An 18,495-nucleotide genomic window follows, 5' to 3' on the forward strand; every position below is an offset into this window, starting at 1 on the left:
TGAAGAAGTGATTCGTCCTTGTATGGAGTACTGCTCTCACCTTTGGGGTGGTTTCAGCTCTGCATCCTTACTTGACAGAATTGTGTTGAAAGCAGTCCAGTTTATAAACTGTTCCAAGTTAACTTCCAAACTTAACTCTCTTGCCATATGCTGCAATATTTGTTCGTGTTCCCTCTTCTATTGGCACTACTTTTGGATTTTGCTTCCAAGAGCTGGCTGCATGTGTGACCCCATCACTAGGTAGACCACACAATACTTGGCAGGCTACTGCATCATATGATTACTATGAGGCCATCAGCAACTCAAGGGTGGGCCATTTTAATAATGCTTCTTTCCCTACAAGTCAAAGCTTTGGAACTCTCTACCTTCTCATGTCTTTCCTAATAACTATGACCAAGCACATTTTAAAAAAAAGGTTTTCCACTTCCTCCAAAATTTCGAAAGTTGTCTTTTCCCTTTCCTTTACATAATTCTCGCTATATTTCAATTAAGGCCTGGCCTTGATGTGGACTTCTGTCCTTGGGAGAAAAAAGCCCAGAAGGTATAAAGGTACATACAATGTTTACAGTGTAGTAGTTAAAGGGTAAATTCAAATGATACCAACAAAGAACAACATGAAACAATATGAACTGTAAGCAACAGCATAGCAAATATAAACTTATTGAAGTAAACGTTAACCTTACTGAATGGAAATGACGGATACTCTATATAAAAAATTTTGAGGTTCCAGGTAAAAGGACACAAATTTGAAATAATATTACACTACAGGAAATTTGGGAAAAAAATCTGCTTCCAAAAAAAATTTGATATACAGTGCTGATCTGACCTGAAGTGAGGCTTTAGATTAAAAATAACATTTTTTGGTAAACTATTGAAGTAGACCTTTGCAGTAAAACTGAAAAATATGTGAAGTCTTGATTTTCTATCCTTCATTTAGTTTAATACTCTCTGATCCTTACATTCACTGGGACAAGCATTATCTGCAAACTTCTCAGGAATCAGCTTAACCCCCCCCCCCTTCTGAATTATCAATGATAAAGATGTCTGCTGTGTCTGTGGATCTAAATATGATGCTGGCATTCTAAAGTTGTTGACAGGAGAACTTTCTCCTGACGTATCTGCTCTGCTCTTTGAACTTCTTGACAGTGATGGAGACTCCCTAATCCTTTTAATGTGGCCAACAGGAGTTGGCGGTGGTCAAGCCTCTAAATCACTGCCAGATGATAATCTATTAGACAGTGGATGCTGTTACTTGACTCCAATTGATCCAAGGGAATCAACAGATTGCGTGTCATGATCTGATACCAGGCTAGGACCAACTGCATCAGATTGTGAACCAAATGTAACTTGTCTAGTCTGTGTAACAAGAATGGTAGGGGAACTGATACTCCCATTCTCATTGCTGACAAACCAGAATGTTCAAAAGTTCCAGGGTGAGGTATTAACAAAGATGATGGGTTGCTAGAGCTAGGTGCAGATGGATAAGCTTCAAATCTATTAGGTTGTGGATCTGAAGAAAAACCTGGACTACTACTTCCAAGAGATTTCCTCTCCATGTCCCCCTGGTCAGATTTTGGGATATTACTGGATGCTTTGGGTCACAATCATCAGAAAAATGTGCAGCACTCTCATTATCATCATTTTATCTACACATGATCACCATTTCCTGTGTCAGTGAGGTAGTGCCAGGAAACAAATGAAGAATAGTCCATGCATCTCCAATTTCGTCTCCTGCTTCTCCTTCTTCCCTCCACCTCTGACACATACATCCTCTTTGTCAGTCTTTTCTCTCTATTTGTCCAAACCATTTCAACACACCCTCTTCAGCTCTCTCAATCACACTGTTTATTACCACACATCTCTCTTATCTTTTCATTACTTACTCGATCAAACCACCTCACACCACATATTGTCCTCAAACATTTCTTTTCCAACACATCCACCCTCCTCTCTACAACCCTATCTATAGCCATGCCTCACAACCATATAACATTGTTGGAACCACTATTCCTTCAAATATAGCCATTTTTGCTCTCCAAGATAGTGTTCTCACCTTCCACACATTCTTCAACACTCCCAGAACCTTTGCCCCCTCCCCACCCTGTGACTCACTTCCGCTTTCATGGTTCCATCCTCTGCTAAGTCCACTCTTAGATATCTAAAACACTTCACTTCCTCCAGTCTTTCTCCATTCAAATTTACCTTCAAATTAACTTGTCCCTCTACCCTACTGAACCTAATAACCTTGCTATTACGCACATTTACTCTCAGCTTTCTCCTTTCATACACTTTACCAAACTCAGTCACTAACCTCTGCAGTTTATCACCCGAATCAGTCACCAGTGCTGTATCATCAGCAAACAACAACTGACTCACTTCCCAGGCCCTCTCATCCACAACAGACTGCATACTTGCCCCTCTCTCCAAAACTCTTGCATTTATCTCCCTAAGCACCCCATCCATAAACAAATCAAACAACCATGGGGACATCACACACCCCTACCACAAACTGACATTCACTGGAAAACCAAATACTCTCCTTTCTTCCTACTCGTACACATGCCTTACATCCTTGATGAAAACCTTTCACTGCTTCTGGCAACTTACCTCCCACACCATATACTCTTATAACCTATCACAAAGCATCTCTATCAACCCTATCATGTGCATTTTCCAGATCCATAAATGCTACATGCAAATCCATTGGTTTTTCTAAGTATTTCTCACATACATTTTTCAAAGCAAACACCTGATCCACACATCCTCTACCACTTCTGAAACCACACTGCTCTTCCCCAGTCTGATGTTCTATACATGTCTTTACCTTCTCAATCAATACCCTCCCATATAATCTCCCAGGAATAATCAACAAACTTATGCCTCTGTAATTTGAACACTCACCTTTATCCCCTTTGCCTTTGTACAATAGCACTATGCATGCATTCTGCCAATCCTCAGGCACTTCACCATGATCCATACATACATTGAATATCCTTACCAAACAATCAACAACACAGTCATCCCCATTTCTTAATAAATTCCACTGCAATACCATCCAAACCCACTGCCTTGCCAGCTTTCATCTTCCACAAAGCTTTCACTACCTCTTCTGTGTTTACCAAACCATTCTCCCTGACCCTCTCACTTTGCACATCATCCTGACCAAATCACCCTATATTTGCCACTCTCACATCAAACGCATTCAACAAGCCTTCAAAAACTAACTCCATCTCTTCCTTACTTCATCACGACTTGTTATTACCTTCCCATTTGCCCCTTCACCATAAACGCACATATACATACATATACATATTAGCAAATACACATACACGAATATACATACGTACATATTCATACTTCCTTGCCTTCATCTATTCCTGGCACTACCCCAACCACAAGAAATGGCATCGCTACACCCTGCTTCAGTGAGGTAACGCCAGAAAAACATAAAAAGGCCACATTCATTTACAATCAGTCTCTAGCTGTCATGTGTAATGCACTAAAACCACAGCTCCCTATCCATGTCCAGGCCCCACAAACCTATCCATGGTTTACCCCAGACATTTCAAATGCCTGATTCAGTCCACTGACAGCACACTTACCTCAGTATACCACATCGTTCCAATTCACTCTATTCCTTCCACACCTCTCACCCTCCCGTATGTTCATGCCCTGATTGCAAGTTTCATTTTTCTTTCTGACCCTTCATATCTAATCTCTTACAATTACTATTTTGTAGTTGGTGTTTCTGCTAGAGTCAATGAATTGGGAGTTTTCAATCAATCTACGTTTGAGTTTGTGATGTAAGTTTTCTTTCTTGGGAGGGCGTGGTAATGACCAATGGCTGGCAAAAAACAATCTTGTCTGAGGAAAGATGGTGAAATTGCCAATGGCTTACTACTGGAAATCTACCTCTTTACTTATGGCAACAAGGTTCATATAAAATATCGTTCACTCAGAAATAAGCAGTTAAACAACTCAATAACTGATTCAGTTGCATCCATGTACTCGCTCACTCATTTTTCATGCTTGACTGCCATTTCCCATACCAACAAGATAGTGCCAGGAACAGATAAAAAAAGGTCATATTCACTCACATTCCCTCACCCACACAGAGTAATAACATAGCTTTGAAGTTTAATGACAATATAAATGTTTTAAACAAAAATCAAATTATTAGCTAGGATAAAATGTCTTTTTGCCATGTTAGATATTCAACAGCCTTCCCAGAACAGACTATAATTGAGGTATAAATATTCAACAATGATAATGAACTTACATCTATCATGTTACTTATGATCTTTTGACAGGTAAGGCGCATATCATTCCGTTTAATGTCCCTGGAATTGCACAGCACTCGGTATCGAGATGAGAATTCATTATACGTCCATCTGTGATAAAATTACAAACATTATGTATCATATATTTCACAAAGGTTTAAGTTTAAGTAAAATTTAATCTCTTTTCAATACAGCTCTTTAAATATGGGTTTTCTGCCATGACTACCAAATAATTCTATTTATAATCTGTCAGCAAAAACTCACACATCCCTGAATAGCAAATGCTTAGAGTATAACAATAATGCCTTGACTGGTGTCAAAATAATCTAATATATGATTAGCTATAAACAAAGTTTAGGTTATATTAAACACCTAATATGCAATACTTTCTAGCTCTCTACCTGTTATCATTATTCCAGTCCCAATTCTATGGGATGGATAAGGTTCATGCAGCCTCCAAACATAATTTACACATCCTTAACCTATATCTGGTAAAGTGAAAAAATAATTTTGACAAATAAAAGTGCCTCTATGTTGAAATGTACCGCATTAGCGAGGTAGGGCAAAGAAACAGATGAAAGAATGGCCTAGCCCACCCACATACACATACATATTTACCATTTCCTGCATTAGTGAGGTAGCATTAAGAACAGAGGACAGAGCCTTAGAGTGAATATCCTCACTTAGCCCCTTCTCTGTTCCTTCTTTTGGAAATTAAAAATGAGAGGGGAGGATTTCCAGCCCCCCCCACTCCCCCCCCCTTTTAGTTGCCTTCTATGACACGCTGGGAATACATGGGAAGTATTATCATACTTAGTTGCTGTCTCAAGCGTTAGCAAGGTAGCGCAAGGAAACAGACGAAAGAATGACCCAATCCACCCACATACACATGTATATACATAAATGCCCACACACGCACATATACATACCTATACACATTAATGTATATATACATATACATACACAGGCATATACATATATACACATGTACATATTCATACTTGCTGCCTTCATCCATTCCTATCGCCACCCAACCACACGTGAAACTGCATTCCCCTCCTCCCGTGCATGCGCAAGGTAGCACTAGGAAACAACAAAGGACACATTTGTTCACACTCAGTCTCTAGCTCCTTTTCCACATCCAGGCCCCACATCCATGCATAAAATGCTTTCACTGCATCTGATTCCCAATCATTCCTTTACCACCATTTCCCCATCTGCCCCCTTCATTGTCATCCCCATTTGTCTTCTTGTTCTTCTCACACTATTCACCACCTTCAAAAATATTTCCTTATTCTACCTGAAATTAACCGATACTTTCTCAAAAGATTTTTTACCTGCCTTCTTTTTCAGCTTACATTCCATTCCCTTAACCTTTAGCCACTTTTAGTACCTCCCCCTTCACTCACACTCCTTCCCTGCATTTACCATCTCACAAACCTTTCTTTTTCTCTTTCATTAGTAATTTGACTTACTCATTCTACTACTCACTACAGTATTTTTCTCATATACCCATATCCCACCTTCCGCATGCCACACACTTCACCTGCACATTCAAACACTGCTTCCTTAAACACCTTCCACTGCTCTCCCTAATAATAACATTTTTTCATAATTTTGCTGCTTCCTGCATTAGCACAGTAGCACCAGGACCAGATGAAGACAGGCCTCATTCACTCATATCCACTCCCCTGTTGTAACATGTAATGCACTAAAACCACAGCTCCCTATGTACAACCAGGCCCTAAAGATCTTTCATTGGTTTCCCTCAGCAGTTTTATATGCCCTGATTCTGTCCATTGATAGCACATCTCCCCCTATATATCACACCACTCCATCCTATCCTATTCATGCCTTTCACATAAATGTTTATGATTATCATTTTGTGATACTACTGTTTGCTTATATTTTTCACACAATTTTGTTCTTACATGCTTGCTCTCAAATATTATACATTACACAGTATATCTTATACCAGCATCACCATTACAATGAGTTTGAGATACTTATTACCAGTAGTGCATAAATGTTTACAATAAAAGAAAATTTGTAACACTGTTTTTGTCTTTCTTTACATTCTTCTGCTTGAAAACGATTGTTCTTCAATATAATCTTTCTAACTACCTATACTCTCTGATGCCTGTTTGCTTAGAGAACTCCCTCAAAGGGGTGGCCACAGCAAAAGAGTCTTCATAACAGGTGAACTTGAGTTGCTTCTTAACCTTTAATGCCTCACCCTTAACAAGCCACTGGCAGAGGGTAACTCTAGTGGTATTTTCAGAGGCTCCTACCTAATGTTCCAACCAACTACTATTATATTGCCTTGTGTGTCTACCTAATGTTCCAACATGCTACTACTACCTAAAGCTCCTAGCTAATAATGTTCTTACCTACTACTTTTACTTAATGCTCCTGTTTAATGTTCCCACCTACAACATCTATTTATTGCTCCAACCATTTTGCCAAGAGGCAGAGCTATCGCTTAGCATTCACAACAGAAGAATCTAGAGTTAGGAAGAATGAGTGTATGGGTTAAGTGTTTGAAAGTGTTATAAGTGACAAGAAGAGACTGTATGTTTATGGACAGAATACCAGCAGTCCAAGAATGGGTGAGGCAGAAAGAAAAGAGAACTAAAAGGAGTGCAACTTGGCAACCACTTAAGTGCTGGCTCACTATGCAGTCGTCACTGACCCTCCAGTGCTACCTACAATATCTTATACATAAAACAGTATATCTTATGCTAATATCACTGTTACAATAAGTTTATTGAGACGATTACTACTGATAGTGCACAAGTGTTTAAGTTAATCATGAATTTGTGACACTCTTAATTTTGCATTTTTTTTACATGTCTTTGTTTGTAAATGATCTATCTATCTATCTATCTATACCTCTGATTCCTGTTCCCTCTAGGACCTCTTATCAAGTGGATAGCCTTGGCAAAAGTCTCCACTTATCCCTGTCCTTACATGCCTCCCTCACATACACCATTCCATGCATTCTTTCATCATTTCTCTCCCTCCATTGCTCTACGAAACCCTGTGCTGGAATTGTCATCTGCCAGTAGCTTTCTGGTAATACAAAATATTTCTTTTAACCTTTTATTATCATAATTTTTCTTTACTTTACTTGACTGCCATTTCCCACTCAGTGAGATGGCGCCAGGAAACAGAAGAAGAATGACCCATCAACTCATACATGTATATATACAAAAATGCCCATACACATACATATTAACAAATACACATATACGTACACATTCACAGACATATACATATTTACACATGTACATATTCAAACTTGCTTGTCTTTAATCCATTCCTGGCACCACCCTGTCCCACAGGAAATGGCATTGCAGCCTCCCACTTCAGCAAGGTAGCGCCAGGAAAACTGACAAAAACGGCCACATTCATGCCTCTAAGTGTCATGTGCAATGCACTGAAACCACAGCTCCCTATCCACATCTAGGCCCCACAGACCTTTCCATGGTTTACCACAGACATTTCACAAGCCCTGACTCAGTCCACTGACAGCACATCAACCCTGGTACACCGCATCATTCCAATTCACTCTATCTTGCATGCCTCTCAACCTCCTGTATGTTCAGGCCCCAATCACTCATATCTTTTTCACTCCATCCTTCCATCTCCAATTTGGTCTCCCACTTCACCTTGTTCCCTCCACCTCTGACATATATATCCTTTGTCAACCTTTCTTCACCCATTCTTTCCATATGTCCAAACCATTTCAATACATCCTCTTCTGCTCTCTCAACCACACTCTTTTTATGACCGCACATCTCTCCAATCCTTTCATTACTTACTCAATCAAACCACCTCACACCACAAACTGTCCTCAAGCATTTCATTTCCAATACATTCACCCTCCTCCATACAACCCTATCTATAGCCCATGCCTCAAAATCAAAAAATATTGTTGGAACTACTATTCCTTCAAACATACCAATTTTTGCTCTACGAGATAATGTTCTCTCTTTCCACAGGTTCTCCATTGCTCCAAGAACCTTCGCCCCCTCCCCCACCCTGTGACTCACTTCCGCTTCCATGGTTCCATTCGCTGCTAATTCCACCCCAAGATATCTAAAATACTTCACTTCCTCCTCCAATTTTTCCCCATTCAAAACTTACTTTCCAATTAACTTGTCCCTTTTCTTTTAACCTATTTCTTTTAATATATTATTTTCCACAAAAGGTTGCTGTGCACTTCAAACAATAAAACATACCTATAGTCCAAATAATCAACCTTTAGTAAATCTTTAAACCTTTAAATGCAGAAATATAATTTCAGGGAACAGAAACTGAAATATATAATGATTTGAGCTTTGAAAAAATCAATTCTGCATAACTAAAGTGGAGGTGCTGCTGCTTACAAGAATGAAGATAAATAGTCAGTTTTACACACATTATACATAGGCTTACCTTGATGGATATCCTGCAGCACTAATTCTTACAGTCTCCAATACACCACATGCCCTCAACTGTTGGATAGCTCGGGTAGGGTCAAAGGTAAAGGCCATCTTATCATCATTAGGTTTAATGCACCTTACATAATGGGGTGTGGTTGAGTTTAGTGTTAACATTAACAAACTTAGTGAATCACGAAATTGAGAGCCAACCTGAAACAAAGAGGTTTAACATAAGGAATGACAGATAAAGTATACCTAGAAAATTAGAGTTCTAACCATTCTAAAATTCACATTAATCAGAATATAAATACATCTACAAAATCTTATAGGTTTCATTAACCAAACAAAAATTTTCAAGAACAAAAAACTTTATTTTGTCTAGTGAACTTACAGTTTTCTTCATCTGTTTTGATTTAGACTGTACTGGTGCAACTGGTAAGACCTTCACTTTTGTTGGAGCTCTGTGATCCTTCTCAGTAAAGAGTGCATGCACCAAATTAATCTGGAAGGATGAAAGATTAATTGTGTCACCAATAGAGCTGAACAAATCAGCAACACTAATTCTAAAAGCAATATCAAATGGTACTTTGTGCAAGTATGACTAACAATATGACATGTATCTACTATAAGAAAACAATATGACCACGTTTTGCAGTGCACTACTTTAACAAATAATGCTCTGAGTATCATTTGTTGACAGAAATATAGTTCTACTGAAATCAGATTATCAAATATTCAGTTGTGTATGATAGTAACAGAGTAAAAAGATTAAGCTAAAATTCTAAATTATATAACCTTTACACAATGTTAATATATCGGCATTCTGCCAATCCTTAGGCACCTCCATACATACACTAAAAATCCTCACTAACCAATCAGCAAGAGTTACCCCCTTTTTCAAGAACTACAACTGCAGTGCCATCTACTCCAGAACCCCAGCTGCCTTGCCACATTTCATTTTACACAAGGATTTTACCATCTATTCTCTTTTTACCAAACCACTTACCATGAATTTCTCACTCTCTGTACTTCCCAACCTGAACAACCACATTCAACAATCCTTCAAATTACTTATTCCATCTCCTCTTCATCCCATCTCCCTATTGGACTCTTTCACAGATGTTCCTATGTATTTTCTTTATATTCTCGCACAATTAACCTCCTTCCAAAACGTTTTCTTATTCTTCTTGAAGTTTGATCATACTCGTTCACCCCAACTCCCACTTTCCCTTTGTTTCAGCACCTGCACCTTCCTCTTAACCTCAAGCTGCTTTCTCTCGTACAATCTCCGACTCACTCATACTCCTTACCTGTAAGTACCACCCATAAACCTCTCTTTTCTCTTTCACCGGCAACTTAATTTCATCATCCTACCATCTTTCCACATGCCTACCTCCCACCTTCAGCATGCTACACACTTCCCTTGCACATGCCAGCATTGCTTTTCTAAATACCTCCCATTCCTCACCCACTCTCTTTGCTTTGTTCATTTTCACCTTTTGCCATTCTACACTCAATCTCTCATGATATTTCTTCAAATCCACCTCTCTTCCATGATCACTTTCTTTCACTAACCCATTCTCACTCATATCATTTCCTCCTTTGCAAAAATCTCTACAAATCTTCAACCTTCCCTCAACCAAGTAATGATCAGACATCCCACCAGCTGCCCCTAACAGCACATTTACATTTAAAAGTCTCTAGTTTCCACACTTATCAATACAGTACATAATTCAATGCAGCATTTCTTTCCATCTTTCCAACTCATCCACATAAATGTACGAGTCCCTCTTTTCATATGAGGTTTTCCAATAACATCCATTTTTAGCACAACTCCACAAGAAGTTCATATTTTTAACTCACAATACTCCTTACCTGTAAGTACCACCCATAAACCTCTCTTTTCTCTTTCACCGGCAACTTAATTTCATTGCCTACCTAATCATACCCCCACCTGCCACATAATCCACTTCTGCAGTGATATAAACCATCACTATACTCCATCTCTCACATAAGAACTCTCTTCTTCAGTCATCTTGTGGCTAGTTGCAGAAGTATTAAGCAACCTTCAAGTATAATCTACCTTCATTTCTGAACACATCAATCTGAGACTCATTTCCTTATACTCTTTCACATATTCCAACAGTTCCTCTTTTAGCAGAGGTGCTACCCCTTTTATAGTCCTTGCCCTGACACTGTCCCCTAAGACACTACCGAACCAATCTTCCCCCTTACCCTTGAGCTTTCTTTCCCACAAAGATGCAAATTCAGGTTCATGTCCTCAAACACACTACTTACCTATCACTCCCTTATTTTCATCCTGGTTACATTCATAGACAATGAGACAATCAGGCATAAGCTTTTGAGGAGAGTTAGCTCTCCTTGCTTGACTTCTATTTCAACATCAGAAGGTAAAATATGATAAGGGGAGGGTTGCCAACCCCCTGCCTTTTTCCCTCTTAGCTGCCTTCAATAATATACAGAAAATATGTGGGAAGTGTTCTTTCTCCCCTATTCCCAGGATATCATGTGCGTGCATGCATGAGAGTGAGTGAGTGAGTGAGTGTGTGTGTGTGTGTGTGTGTGTGTGTGTGTGTGTGTGTGTGTGTGTGTGTGTGTGTGTGTGTGTGTAGGTGAAATAGCAATTCAGTACGAGTTCAGATAATTCTATTTAAAGTAATTTTCCTATATGTGCATCACTGCATGTTTCAAGGAGACAATCTGCCTCATCAGGTGCAAACAATTCATAAAATTTTTAAAACTTTATGAATTATTTGCATCTGATGAGGCAGACTGTATCTGTGAAACATGCAATGATGCATGTACAGAAAAATTACATGTTAAATAAAATTATCTGAACTCTTACTGAATTGCAATTTCACCCTCATAATTATCATCATGGACTAGTGTGATCAACATAATGTGTGTGTGTGTGATTACTATCTGTGAATTAAGGGAACAAGACCTTTACATTTACATGGCCCCTCTCTTATCCTTGTGTATATGTAGTACCACATCTTTACTCCATGGTATGTGTGCAAGCAAATGCACATACACACACACCTCAGCATAAGCCAAGTGACCATTTACTGACCAACCCCAAGGGAAGGATGAACACATGGGCTGGGTGTAGGCCTACTGCCATGCCACTTCCAGGATTCAAACCTATGTGGGTTAGACCCTGGGCAGGCCTTCATTGATTCGTCAGTAACACTAACCACTATATCATGGTGTGTGTGTGTGTGTGAGCATATACATGTATATATGACTCCAATTATAGCATGGTAAAAGCAGGTTAAGCTTAAAAACACAAAAGACTAACCTGACTAGATTTGAGTATATTGATTTGTTCCTCTGACACAGTGTCACGGTTCTTCTCCAGAAAACCAGCACACTCATAGCCCACTTTGTCAGCAAAATGTGCTATGAGAAAAGAAGTATTGGACAAACGAGGTTTACTAAAGTGTTCCCATTTCTTGCACTTGTCATATAACTTCTCCACCCATGACTGATCAGAACCTTTTGGCATCTAGAAGTGAAGGATGATTGGTTAAGTGACCTCAAAACCAAAGATGTGAATGCAACTACAGATACAACTAAAAAATCTGACCTGAGACAGTATATGTGAAAACTGGAATGAGGTACTCTTCAGCCTAAAAATAAAATAAAAATATTCAAGAACTATTTCCACATAAGTCATTAAGCAAACTTTCTTGATTCAGTTGTAATCTTGCACCTTTTCTGTGGGAATTTGGGGGAGCATTATGAAAGAGTGGTTTCAGGAGTGCTAGAGGGTTATATGGATCAGGTGTTTCTTTGAAGAATATGTGTGAGAAGCAGAGAAACAAAAAGATCTGTACGTGGCACTTGAATATCTGAAAAAAACATATGATAAGGCAGATAGAGAAGTTTTGTGGAAGGTGTTATGAATATATGTAGAGGTGGGAAAACTGTTAGAAGCAGTTAGGAGTTTAACTAACAGAGTCGGGTATGAGTGTGAGCAGGTGGAAAAAAGGGTGAGTGGTTCTTGAAGATGGGTCTGCAGCAGGGGTGTGCAATGTCACTAAAGTTGTTTAATTTATGGACTGAGTGGTAAGGGAAGTACATACATGCCATGGGTTTTAAAGAGAGGGACAGATATGAAGTCTACTGGGAATGTGTGTGTTTGCACATACCTGAGAATTGAGTCAGTTGTTGTTTGCTTAAGATATAACACTGGTGGTGGATCCAGGTAAGAAACTGCAGAAAGTGGTGTCAAAGTTCAGGAGGGTGTATGAAAAGAGAAACTTGAGAGTATGTGTGAATAAAATCAAGGTTATCAGATTAAGCAGTAGAGAAAGACATTTATTGGGGTGTGATTATGAATGTAAAAAACATGGAAAAATTGATGTGTTTCAGGTACCTGAGAATGGACATGGTAACAAATGAAACTATGGAAGCTGAGGTGAGTCAAATGGGTGAGGGGGAGAAGATTCTGGAAGCACTGAGGTAGGTGTGGAGAGAGAGGCAAAAATGATATGTTTGAATGCATAGTAGTCCTATGGTGTTGCATGGATGCAAGGCATGAGCTACTGCTAAGAATGTACAGAAAAATTCCTGCGAATCTGTTGGAAAGTAAATGTCTGAGGACAATATAAGAAGTGAGGAGGGTTGACTATCTAAGCAATGAGCAGGTAAGATAGAGGTAAGGTAATAAGAAGAGTATGACTGGTAAAGCTGAAGAGGGTGTGCTGAAATGATTTGGACCTAACGAGAAAATGAATGAGGATCAGTTGACAAAGAAGTGTCATCAGTGAGAGGGGACAAGGAGAAAAGGGATACTGAACTGGGGATGGAAGAATAAAGTGAATAAGATTTACATTACTTGGGGCCTGACATGTAAAAGGATGAAAGGCATGCATGGGATGGCATGAATTGGAGCAGGGGTTGACATGCTGTTAACGAACTGAACAAGGGAATACTAAGCAGCCGGAAAAACCATGGAGAGGTTTATGGGAACTGGTTGTGTACAGGGGACTGTGGTTTTGAGGCATTACATATGACAGCTGGAGAATGGCTATAAGCAAAACAGACCTCTTCTGTCATTTCCTAACACTTCCCTCTAATACAAGAAATTGTGAGCAAAAATGAAAAAAAGAATATATAATAACGATAATAAGCATGAAAGAAGGAGAAACAGTACATTATAATTATAACTGCAGGAAATAGCGATTTTTTCATTCTTGATAATAATATTAATAGACTGTGGGGCCTGGTTGTGAACAGGCTGTGGTTTTGGTGGATTACACATGACAGCTAGAGAATGGATCTGAGTGAATGAGGCCTTTCTTTGTTCCTGGTGCAACTTCACTAATGCAGAAAACTGCAAAAAAAGAATGTAAAAATAATAATGTTACTAAAATAATGATAATAACAGACTAATCATTTACAAACAGACCTCTGTTAAAAAAGATATCACATTAAAACTGCTTGTAATAATTCATAGCCAGCCACTACTACCTGCTACACCCTATGTTCACCTTACAGATGAAAGCTGTTCATCCAAGCCTGATTTGACAAATCAGCCATAGTATCTGTTTGTTTCTTGGCTATATACCTAAAAGCATTTTTATTTATGATGTCATTAATTTCAGGCAATCAAGCAGTTTCTTAAGAGAGCAAAACAAAAATTTCATAAGAAACAATATTTGGAAACTAATATATAAAATGAGGATTTTAGCTGATCTCAACTGAATACATGAAGATATACTGAATACTAAGGGTTGCCTGCAATTCATGGAATTTAAACATCCAACTAAAATAGGTGTAAATTTTGGTCACAGCTCTCTAGTCTTGGAAGACACAAAGAGTGACATACAAGTTGTGACTTTATCATATACAAAATGTTAATAAAGTTTCATCTGTAATGTCAAGTCTAATCATAAGTTTTGTTAGCTTCTTACCCGACATTCTTCATCCAAAAGGTCAAGAATTCCTAGTTTGCTCTCTATCAGGTCAATACATGGCTGGTTGTCATAAAAGTTGATAAATTCCCATTCTATCTGCTCCTTCACATATTCTTCTTGTTCTAACTTGAAAACATGCTGAAAAAAGAGATTTTCTGATCATTAGTCATATATGTTCTTTGATTCTTTAAAGTAAAATGTTAAAAATGCATTTCAGTCCGCTGAATTCATTAGTGAATAGTATACAAGATCAGACTGTGTTGAATAACAAGGATTTGCAAAGAAAATCCCGTCGGAAATAAAACAGAATAAGATACAAATGAAGAACAGTATCTCTCCTTATCTTTCTCAATGGTGCAAAAGGCAAAAAGAATTTTGGACTAACTAGTGCACTGAAACTCTGTCAATGAACATTATCAATGTCAGTCCTCTTACTTTTGCCCTCCTTGTATTTCAATTTCTAAAAGATGGCATCGGAGTTTTTTAGTTATGGAGACTCTATTGCCATGGCCACCCCTTTGAGGGAGTTCCAATCAGAAAAGGCACCAGAGACATGGTTAGAAAAGGGAACAGAAGGAGTCAAGCAAGGAGTGCTCATTTTCCTTGATGGCTCCAGCTGGGGTGTCCAAATTTGGGTAGATACAAACAAGATGAAGAAAAAGGAAAAACACATTGAATGTTTAAGGAAATGAGCATGGACATGCTGGCTCTGAGTAAAATAAAGCTCAAGGGTAAGGGAGAAGAATAGCTTGGGAATGTCTTAGAGGTAAAGACGGATTGGTCTCAGGCAGGGCGATTACACTGGTGGCCGTCAGGCCAAATCCGGCCCTTGAGTGGTTTTTCATTGGCCCCTTGACAGATTCAGAATTAAAATAAATTAATGAAATTTATTCATCTTTTCAAGTACTTAACAAAATTTTACATAAACAGATTTTTAACAAGAGCAAATGTATTAATTAGCTGGATGAAATGTGTGATCAATTGTAATTTTTGGTATCTTTCTATGTATGTGTTTAGAGAAAAAAAATGGAGGTAAAAAAAATGTATGGCCCTTCCATCACCTTGAGTTTCATAATCTGGCCCCACTCCTAAAGTAATTGAATTACCCTGGTGTAAGGGCAAGAGGAAGGGGTAGCACTACTGCTGAAGCAGGAATTGTGGGAATGTGTAAAAGAGGATAAGATAGTAAGCTCCAGATTGATGTGGGTAAAAATGAATATGGATTACAAGAAATGGGTGCTCAAAATGCTTAAGCATCTGAGAAGGAAGATGAAGAGAGGCAAGTCTCATGGCAGTAGTTGAATAAGCATGTCAGCAGTTTTGATGTAAGAAATTGGGTAATAAGGATAGGTGATTTCATTGCAAGAGTGAGTAATGTGGCAGCTGAGGGTATAACTGGGGGCATGGGGTTCTCAGTGAGATGGAAAGAAATGGTGAACAGCTTGTGGAGTTGTGTGCTGAAAAATGACTGGTGACTGGGAATACCTGGTTTAAAGAGAGCAATATTCAAAAGTATATGTGAATAGGATAGATGGTAAAAGGGCATTATTGGATAACACGCAGGTTGACAGGCATGCAAAAGAGAGACTCTTGGATATGAATGTGCTGAGATAGGAAGCTAGTGGAATGTCTGATCATTACCTGGTGAAGACAAATAACACTACTCCAATCAATATCAATACATATATTTCATACGGTCTGAAAACAGCCTCTAACTCTAAGCAGTTCAGCAATAATTTAAATCTGGCACGATTTACTACTGGATGGTAAATGAGACTGGTGCCAGGCCAGTGTGGCATTTGCATAATGAGGAGAAAATCCCCTTTTTATGACTGCTGTGAATTTCATCCAGTTGCTGGAAATTGTCCAACAAATATGTTACAGATTTGAACACCCTTCAACCAGCAACCTTACTTGGTAGGCTCAGAGACTGGTCTTCCTGAAAAACAAAATCTTGAGAAATGTAACTCAAATGGGTATACAGGAGTCAATCACTAAAAAATACAGCAACAGTTATAAATCAAAGGAACTCACTAGTAGCTCACCTGGTTAAACTGCTGCTGGAGCTTTTCATTTGCATAATTGATGCAAAACTGCTCAAAACTGTTGATCACAAAAGTCTCAAAACCATAAATGTCAAGTACTCCAATAAATCTGAAAGGTAAAATTACAGCATTAAAAGGTATCACATGTCTGAAAATGTAATCCATAAATTTAGAACTTAAATGTGGCTGATTTCGGGTGAGAAACTGCAGAAGCTGGTGACTGAGTTTGGTAAAGTGTGTGAAAGAAGAAAGCTGAGAGTAAATGTGAATAAGAGCAAGGTTATTAGGTACGCAGGGTTGAGGGACAAGTCAATTGGGAGGTAAGTTTGAATGGAGAAAAACTGGAGGAAGTGAAGTGTTTCAGATATCTGGTTGTGGATTTGGCAGAAGATGGAACCATGGAAGCGGAAGTGAACCATAGGGTGAGGGAGGGGCCGAAAGTTTTGGGAGAGTTGAATAATGTGTGGCAGTCGTGAAAGTTATCTTGGAAAGCAAAAATGGGTATGTTTGACGGAATAGTGGTTCCAACACTGTTATATAGTTGCGAGGCGTGGGCTATAGATAGAGTTGTATGGAGGAGGGTGGATGTGCTGGAAATGAGATGTTTGAGGACAATATGTGGTGTGAGGTGGTTTGATTGAGTAAGTAATAATAGAGTAAGAGAGATGTGTGGTAATGAAAAGAGTGTGGTTGAGAGAGCATAAGAGGGTGTTTTGAAATGGTTTGGTCACATGGAGGGAATGAGTGAGGAAAGATTGACAAAGAGGATATATGTGTCAGAGGTAGAGGGAACGAGAAATGGGAGACCAAATTGGAGGTGGAGGGTTGGAGTGAAAAAGATTTTGAATGATCTGGGCCTGAACATGCAGGAGGGTGAAAAGCATGCAAGGAATAGAGTGAATTGCAATGATGTAGTATACCGGGGTCGACGTGCTGTCAATGGATTGAACCAGGGCATGTGAAGTGTCTGGGGTAAACCATGGAAAGTTTTGTGGGGCCTGGATGTGGAAAGGGAGCTGTGGTTTCGGTGCATTATACATGACAGCTAGAGACTGAATGTGAATGAATGTGGCCTTTGTTGTCTTTTTCCTAGTGCTACCTTGCACACATGCGAGGGGAGGGGGTTTTCATTTCATGTGTGGCAGGGTGGCGACGGAAATGAATAAGGGCAGACAGTATGAATTATGTACATGTGTCTATATGTATATGTCTGTGTGTACATATATATGTATATGTTGAGATGTATAGGTATGTATATGTGCGTGTGTGGACGTGTATGTATATACATGTGTATGTGGGTGGGTTGGGCCATTCTTTCGTCTGTTTCCAAGCACTACCTCGCTAACACGGGAGACAGTGACAAAGTATGATAAATAAATAAAAAAAATAAATGTGACCAAATGAAATGAGTCAAATGAGAGTTAATTTTCATGCCACATACAATCTATCATAGTCATCATCAAATGGCCAAACAATATCAATCTCCCTGAATATGAACAGGAGGCTTCTTTTATCAATTACAGGATGTCTTTATGAAAGACAGCCACAGTCACAGCAAGATGGGTGAAGCAAAATTCAAAGAAAGCATCATATACACACCATATGTATTTTTCTGTACTTGTTCTCTCCTCCCTCATATCAAATTCATCAAATCAAATAAGCAGACAGCAACTGGGGTCACTTCCCATTCCTCCCCTTCCCTATATGAATTACTGGGCAATGAAAGGTTGAAAGAGCTTGAAGTTTTCCATCAAGAAACAAGAAGGAAGAAGTACAGTATGATATATGCATGGCAGCA

At 38.9% G+C, this 18,495-nt stretch overlaps 1 protein-coding gene across 9 annotated transcripts in view; it reads right to left on the minus strand.

Annotated features, from left to right (window-relative positions):
• The window catches only part of didum (dilute class unconventional myosin), a 245,874-nt gene that overhangs the window by 112,922 nt on the left and 114,457 nt on the right, over positions 1-18,495 (minus strand). For all 9 annotated transcript variants that reach the window (XM_071659554.1, XM_071659556.1, XM_071659553.1 and 6 more), the window contains 6 exons: positions 16,698-16,806; positions 14,650-14,790; positions 12,030-12,236; positions 9,099-9,209; positions 8,721-8,917; positions 4,280-4,391 (listed from right to left, as the gene is read on the minus strand). In XM_071659554.1, the coding sequence (XP_071515655.1) occupies positions 4,280-4,391; positions 8,721-8,917; positions 9,099-9,209; positions 12,030-12,236; positions 14,650-14,790; positions 16,698-16,806 (877 nt within the window). The remainder of the gene's footprint in view (positions 1-4,279; positions 4,392-8,720; positions 8,918-9,098; positions 9,210-12,029; positions 12,237-14,649; positions 14,791-16,697; positions 16,807-18,495) is intronic.

Source organism: Panulirus ornatus, chromosome 68, assembly GCF_036320965.1.
Source record: "Panulirus ornatus isolate Po-2019 chromosome 68, ASM3632096v1, whole genome shotgun sequence".
In the NCBI taxonomy this organism is placed as follows: domain Eukaryota; kingdom Metazoa; phylum Arthropoda; class Malacostraca; order Decapoda; family Palinuridae; genus Panulirus; species Panulirus ornatus.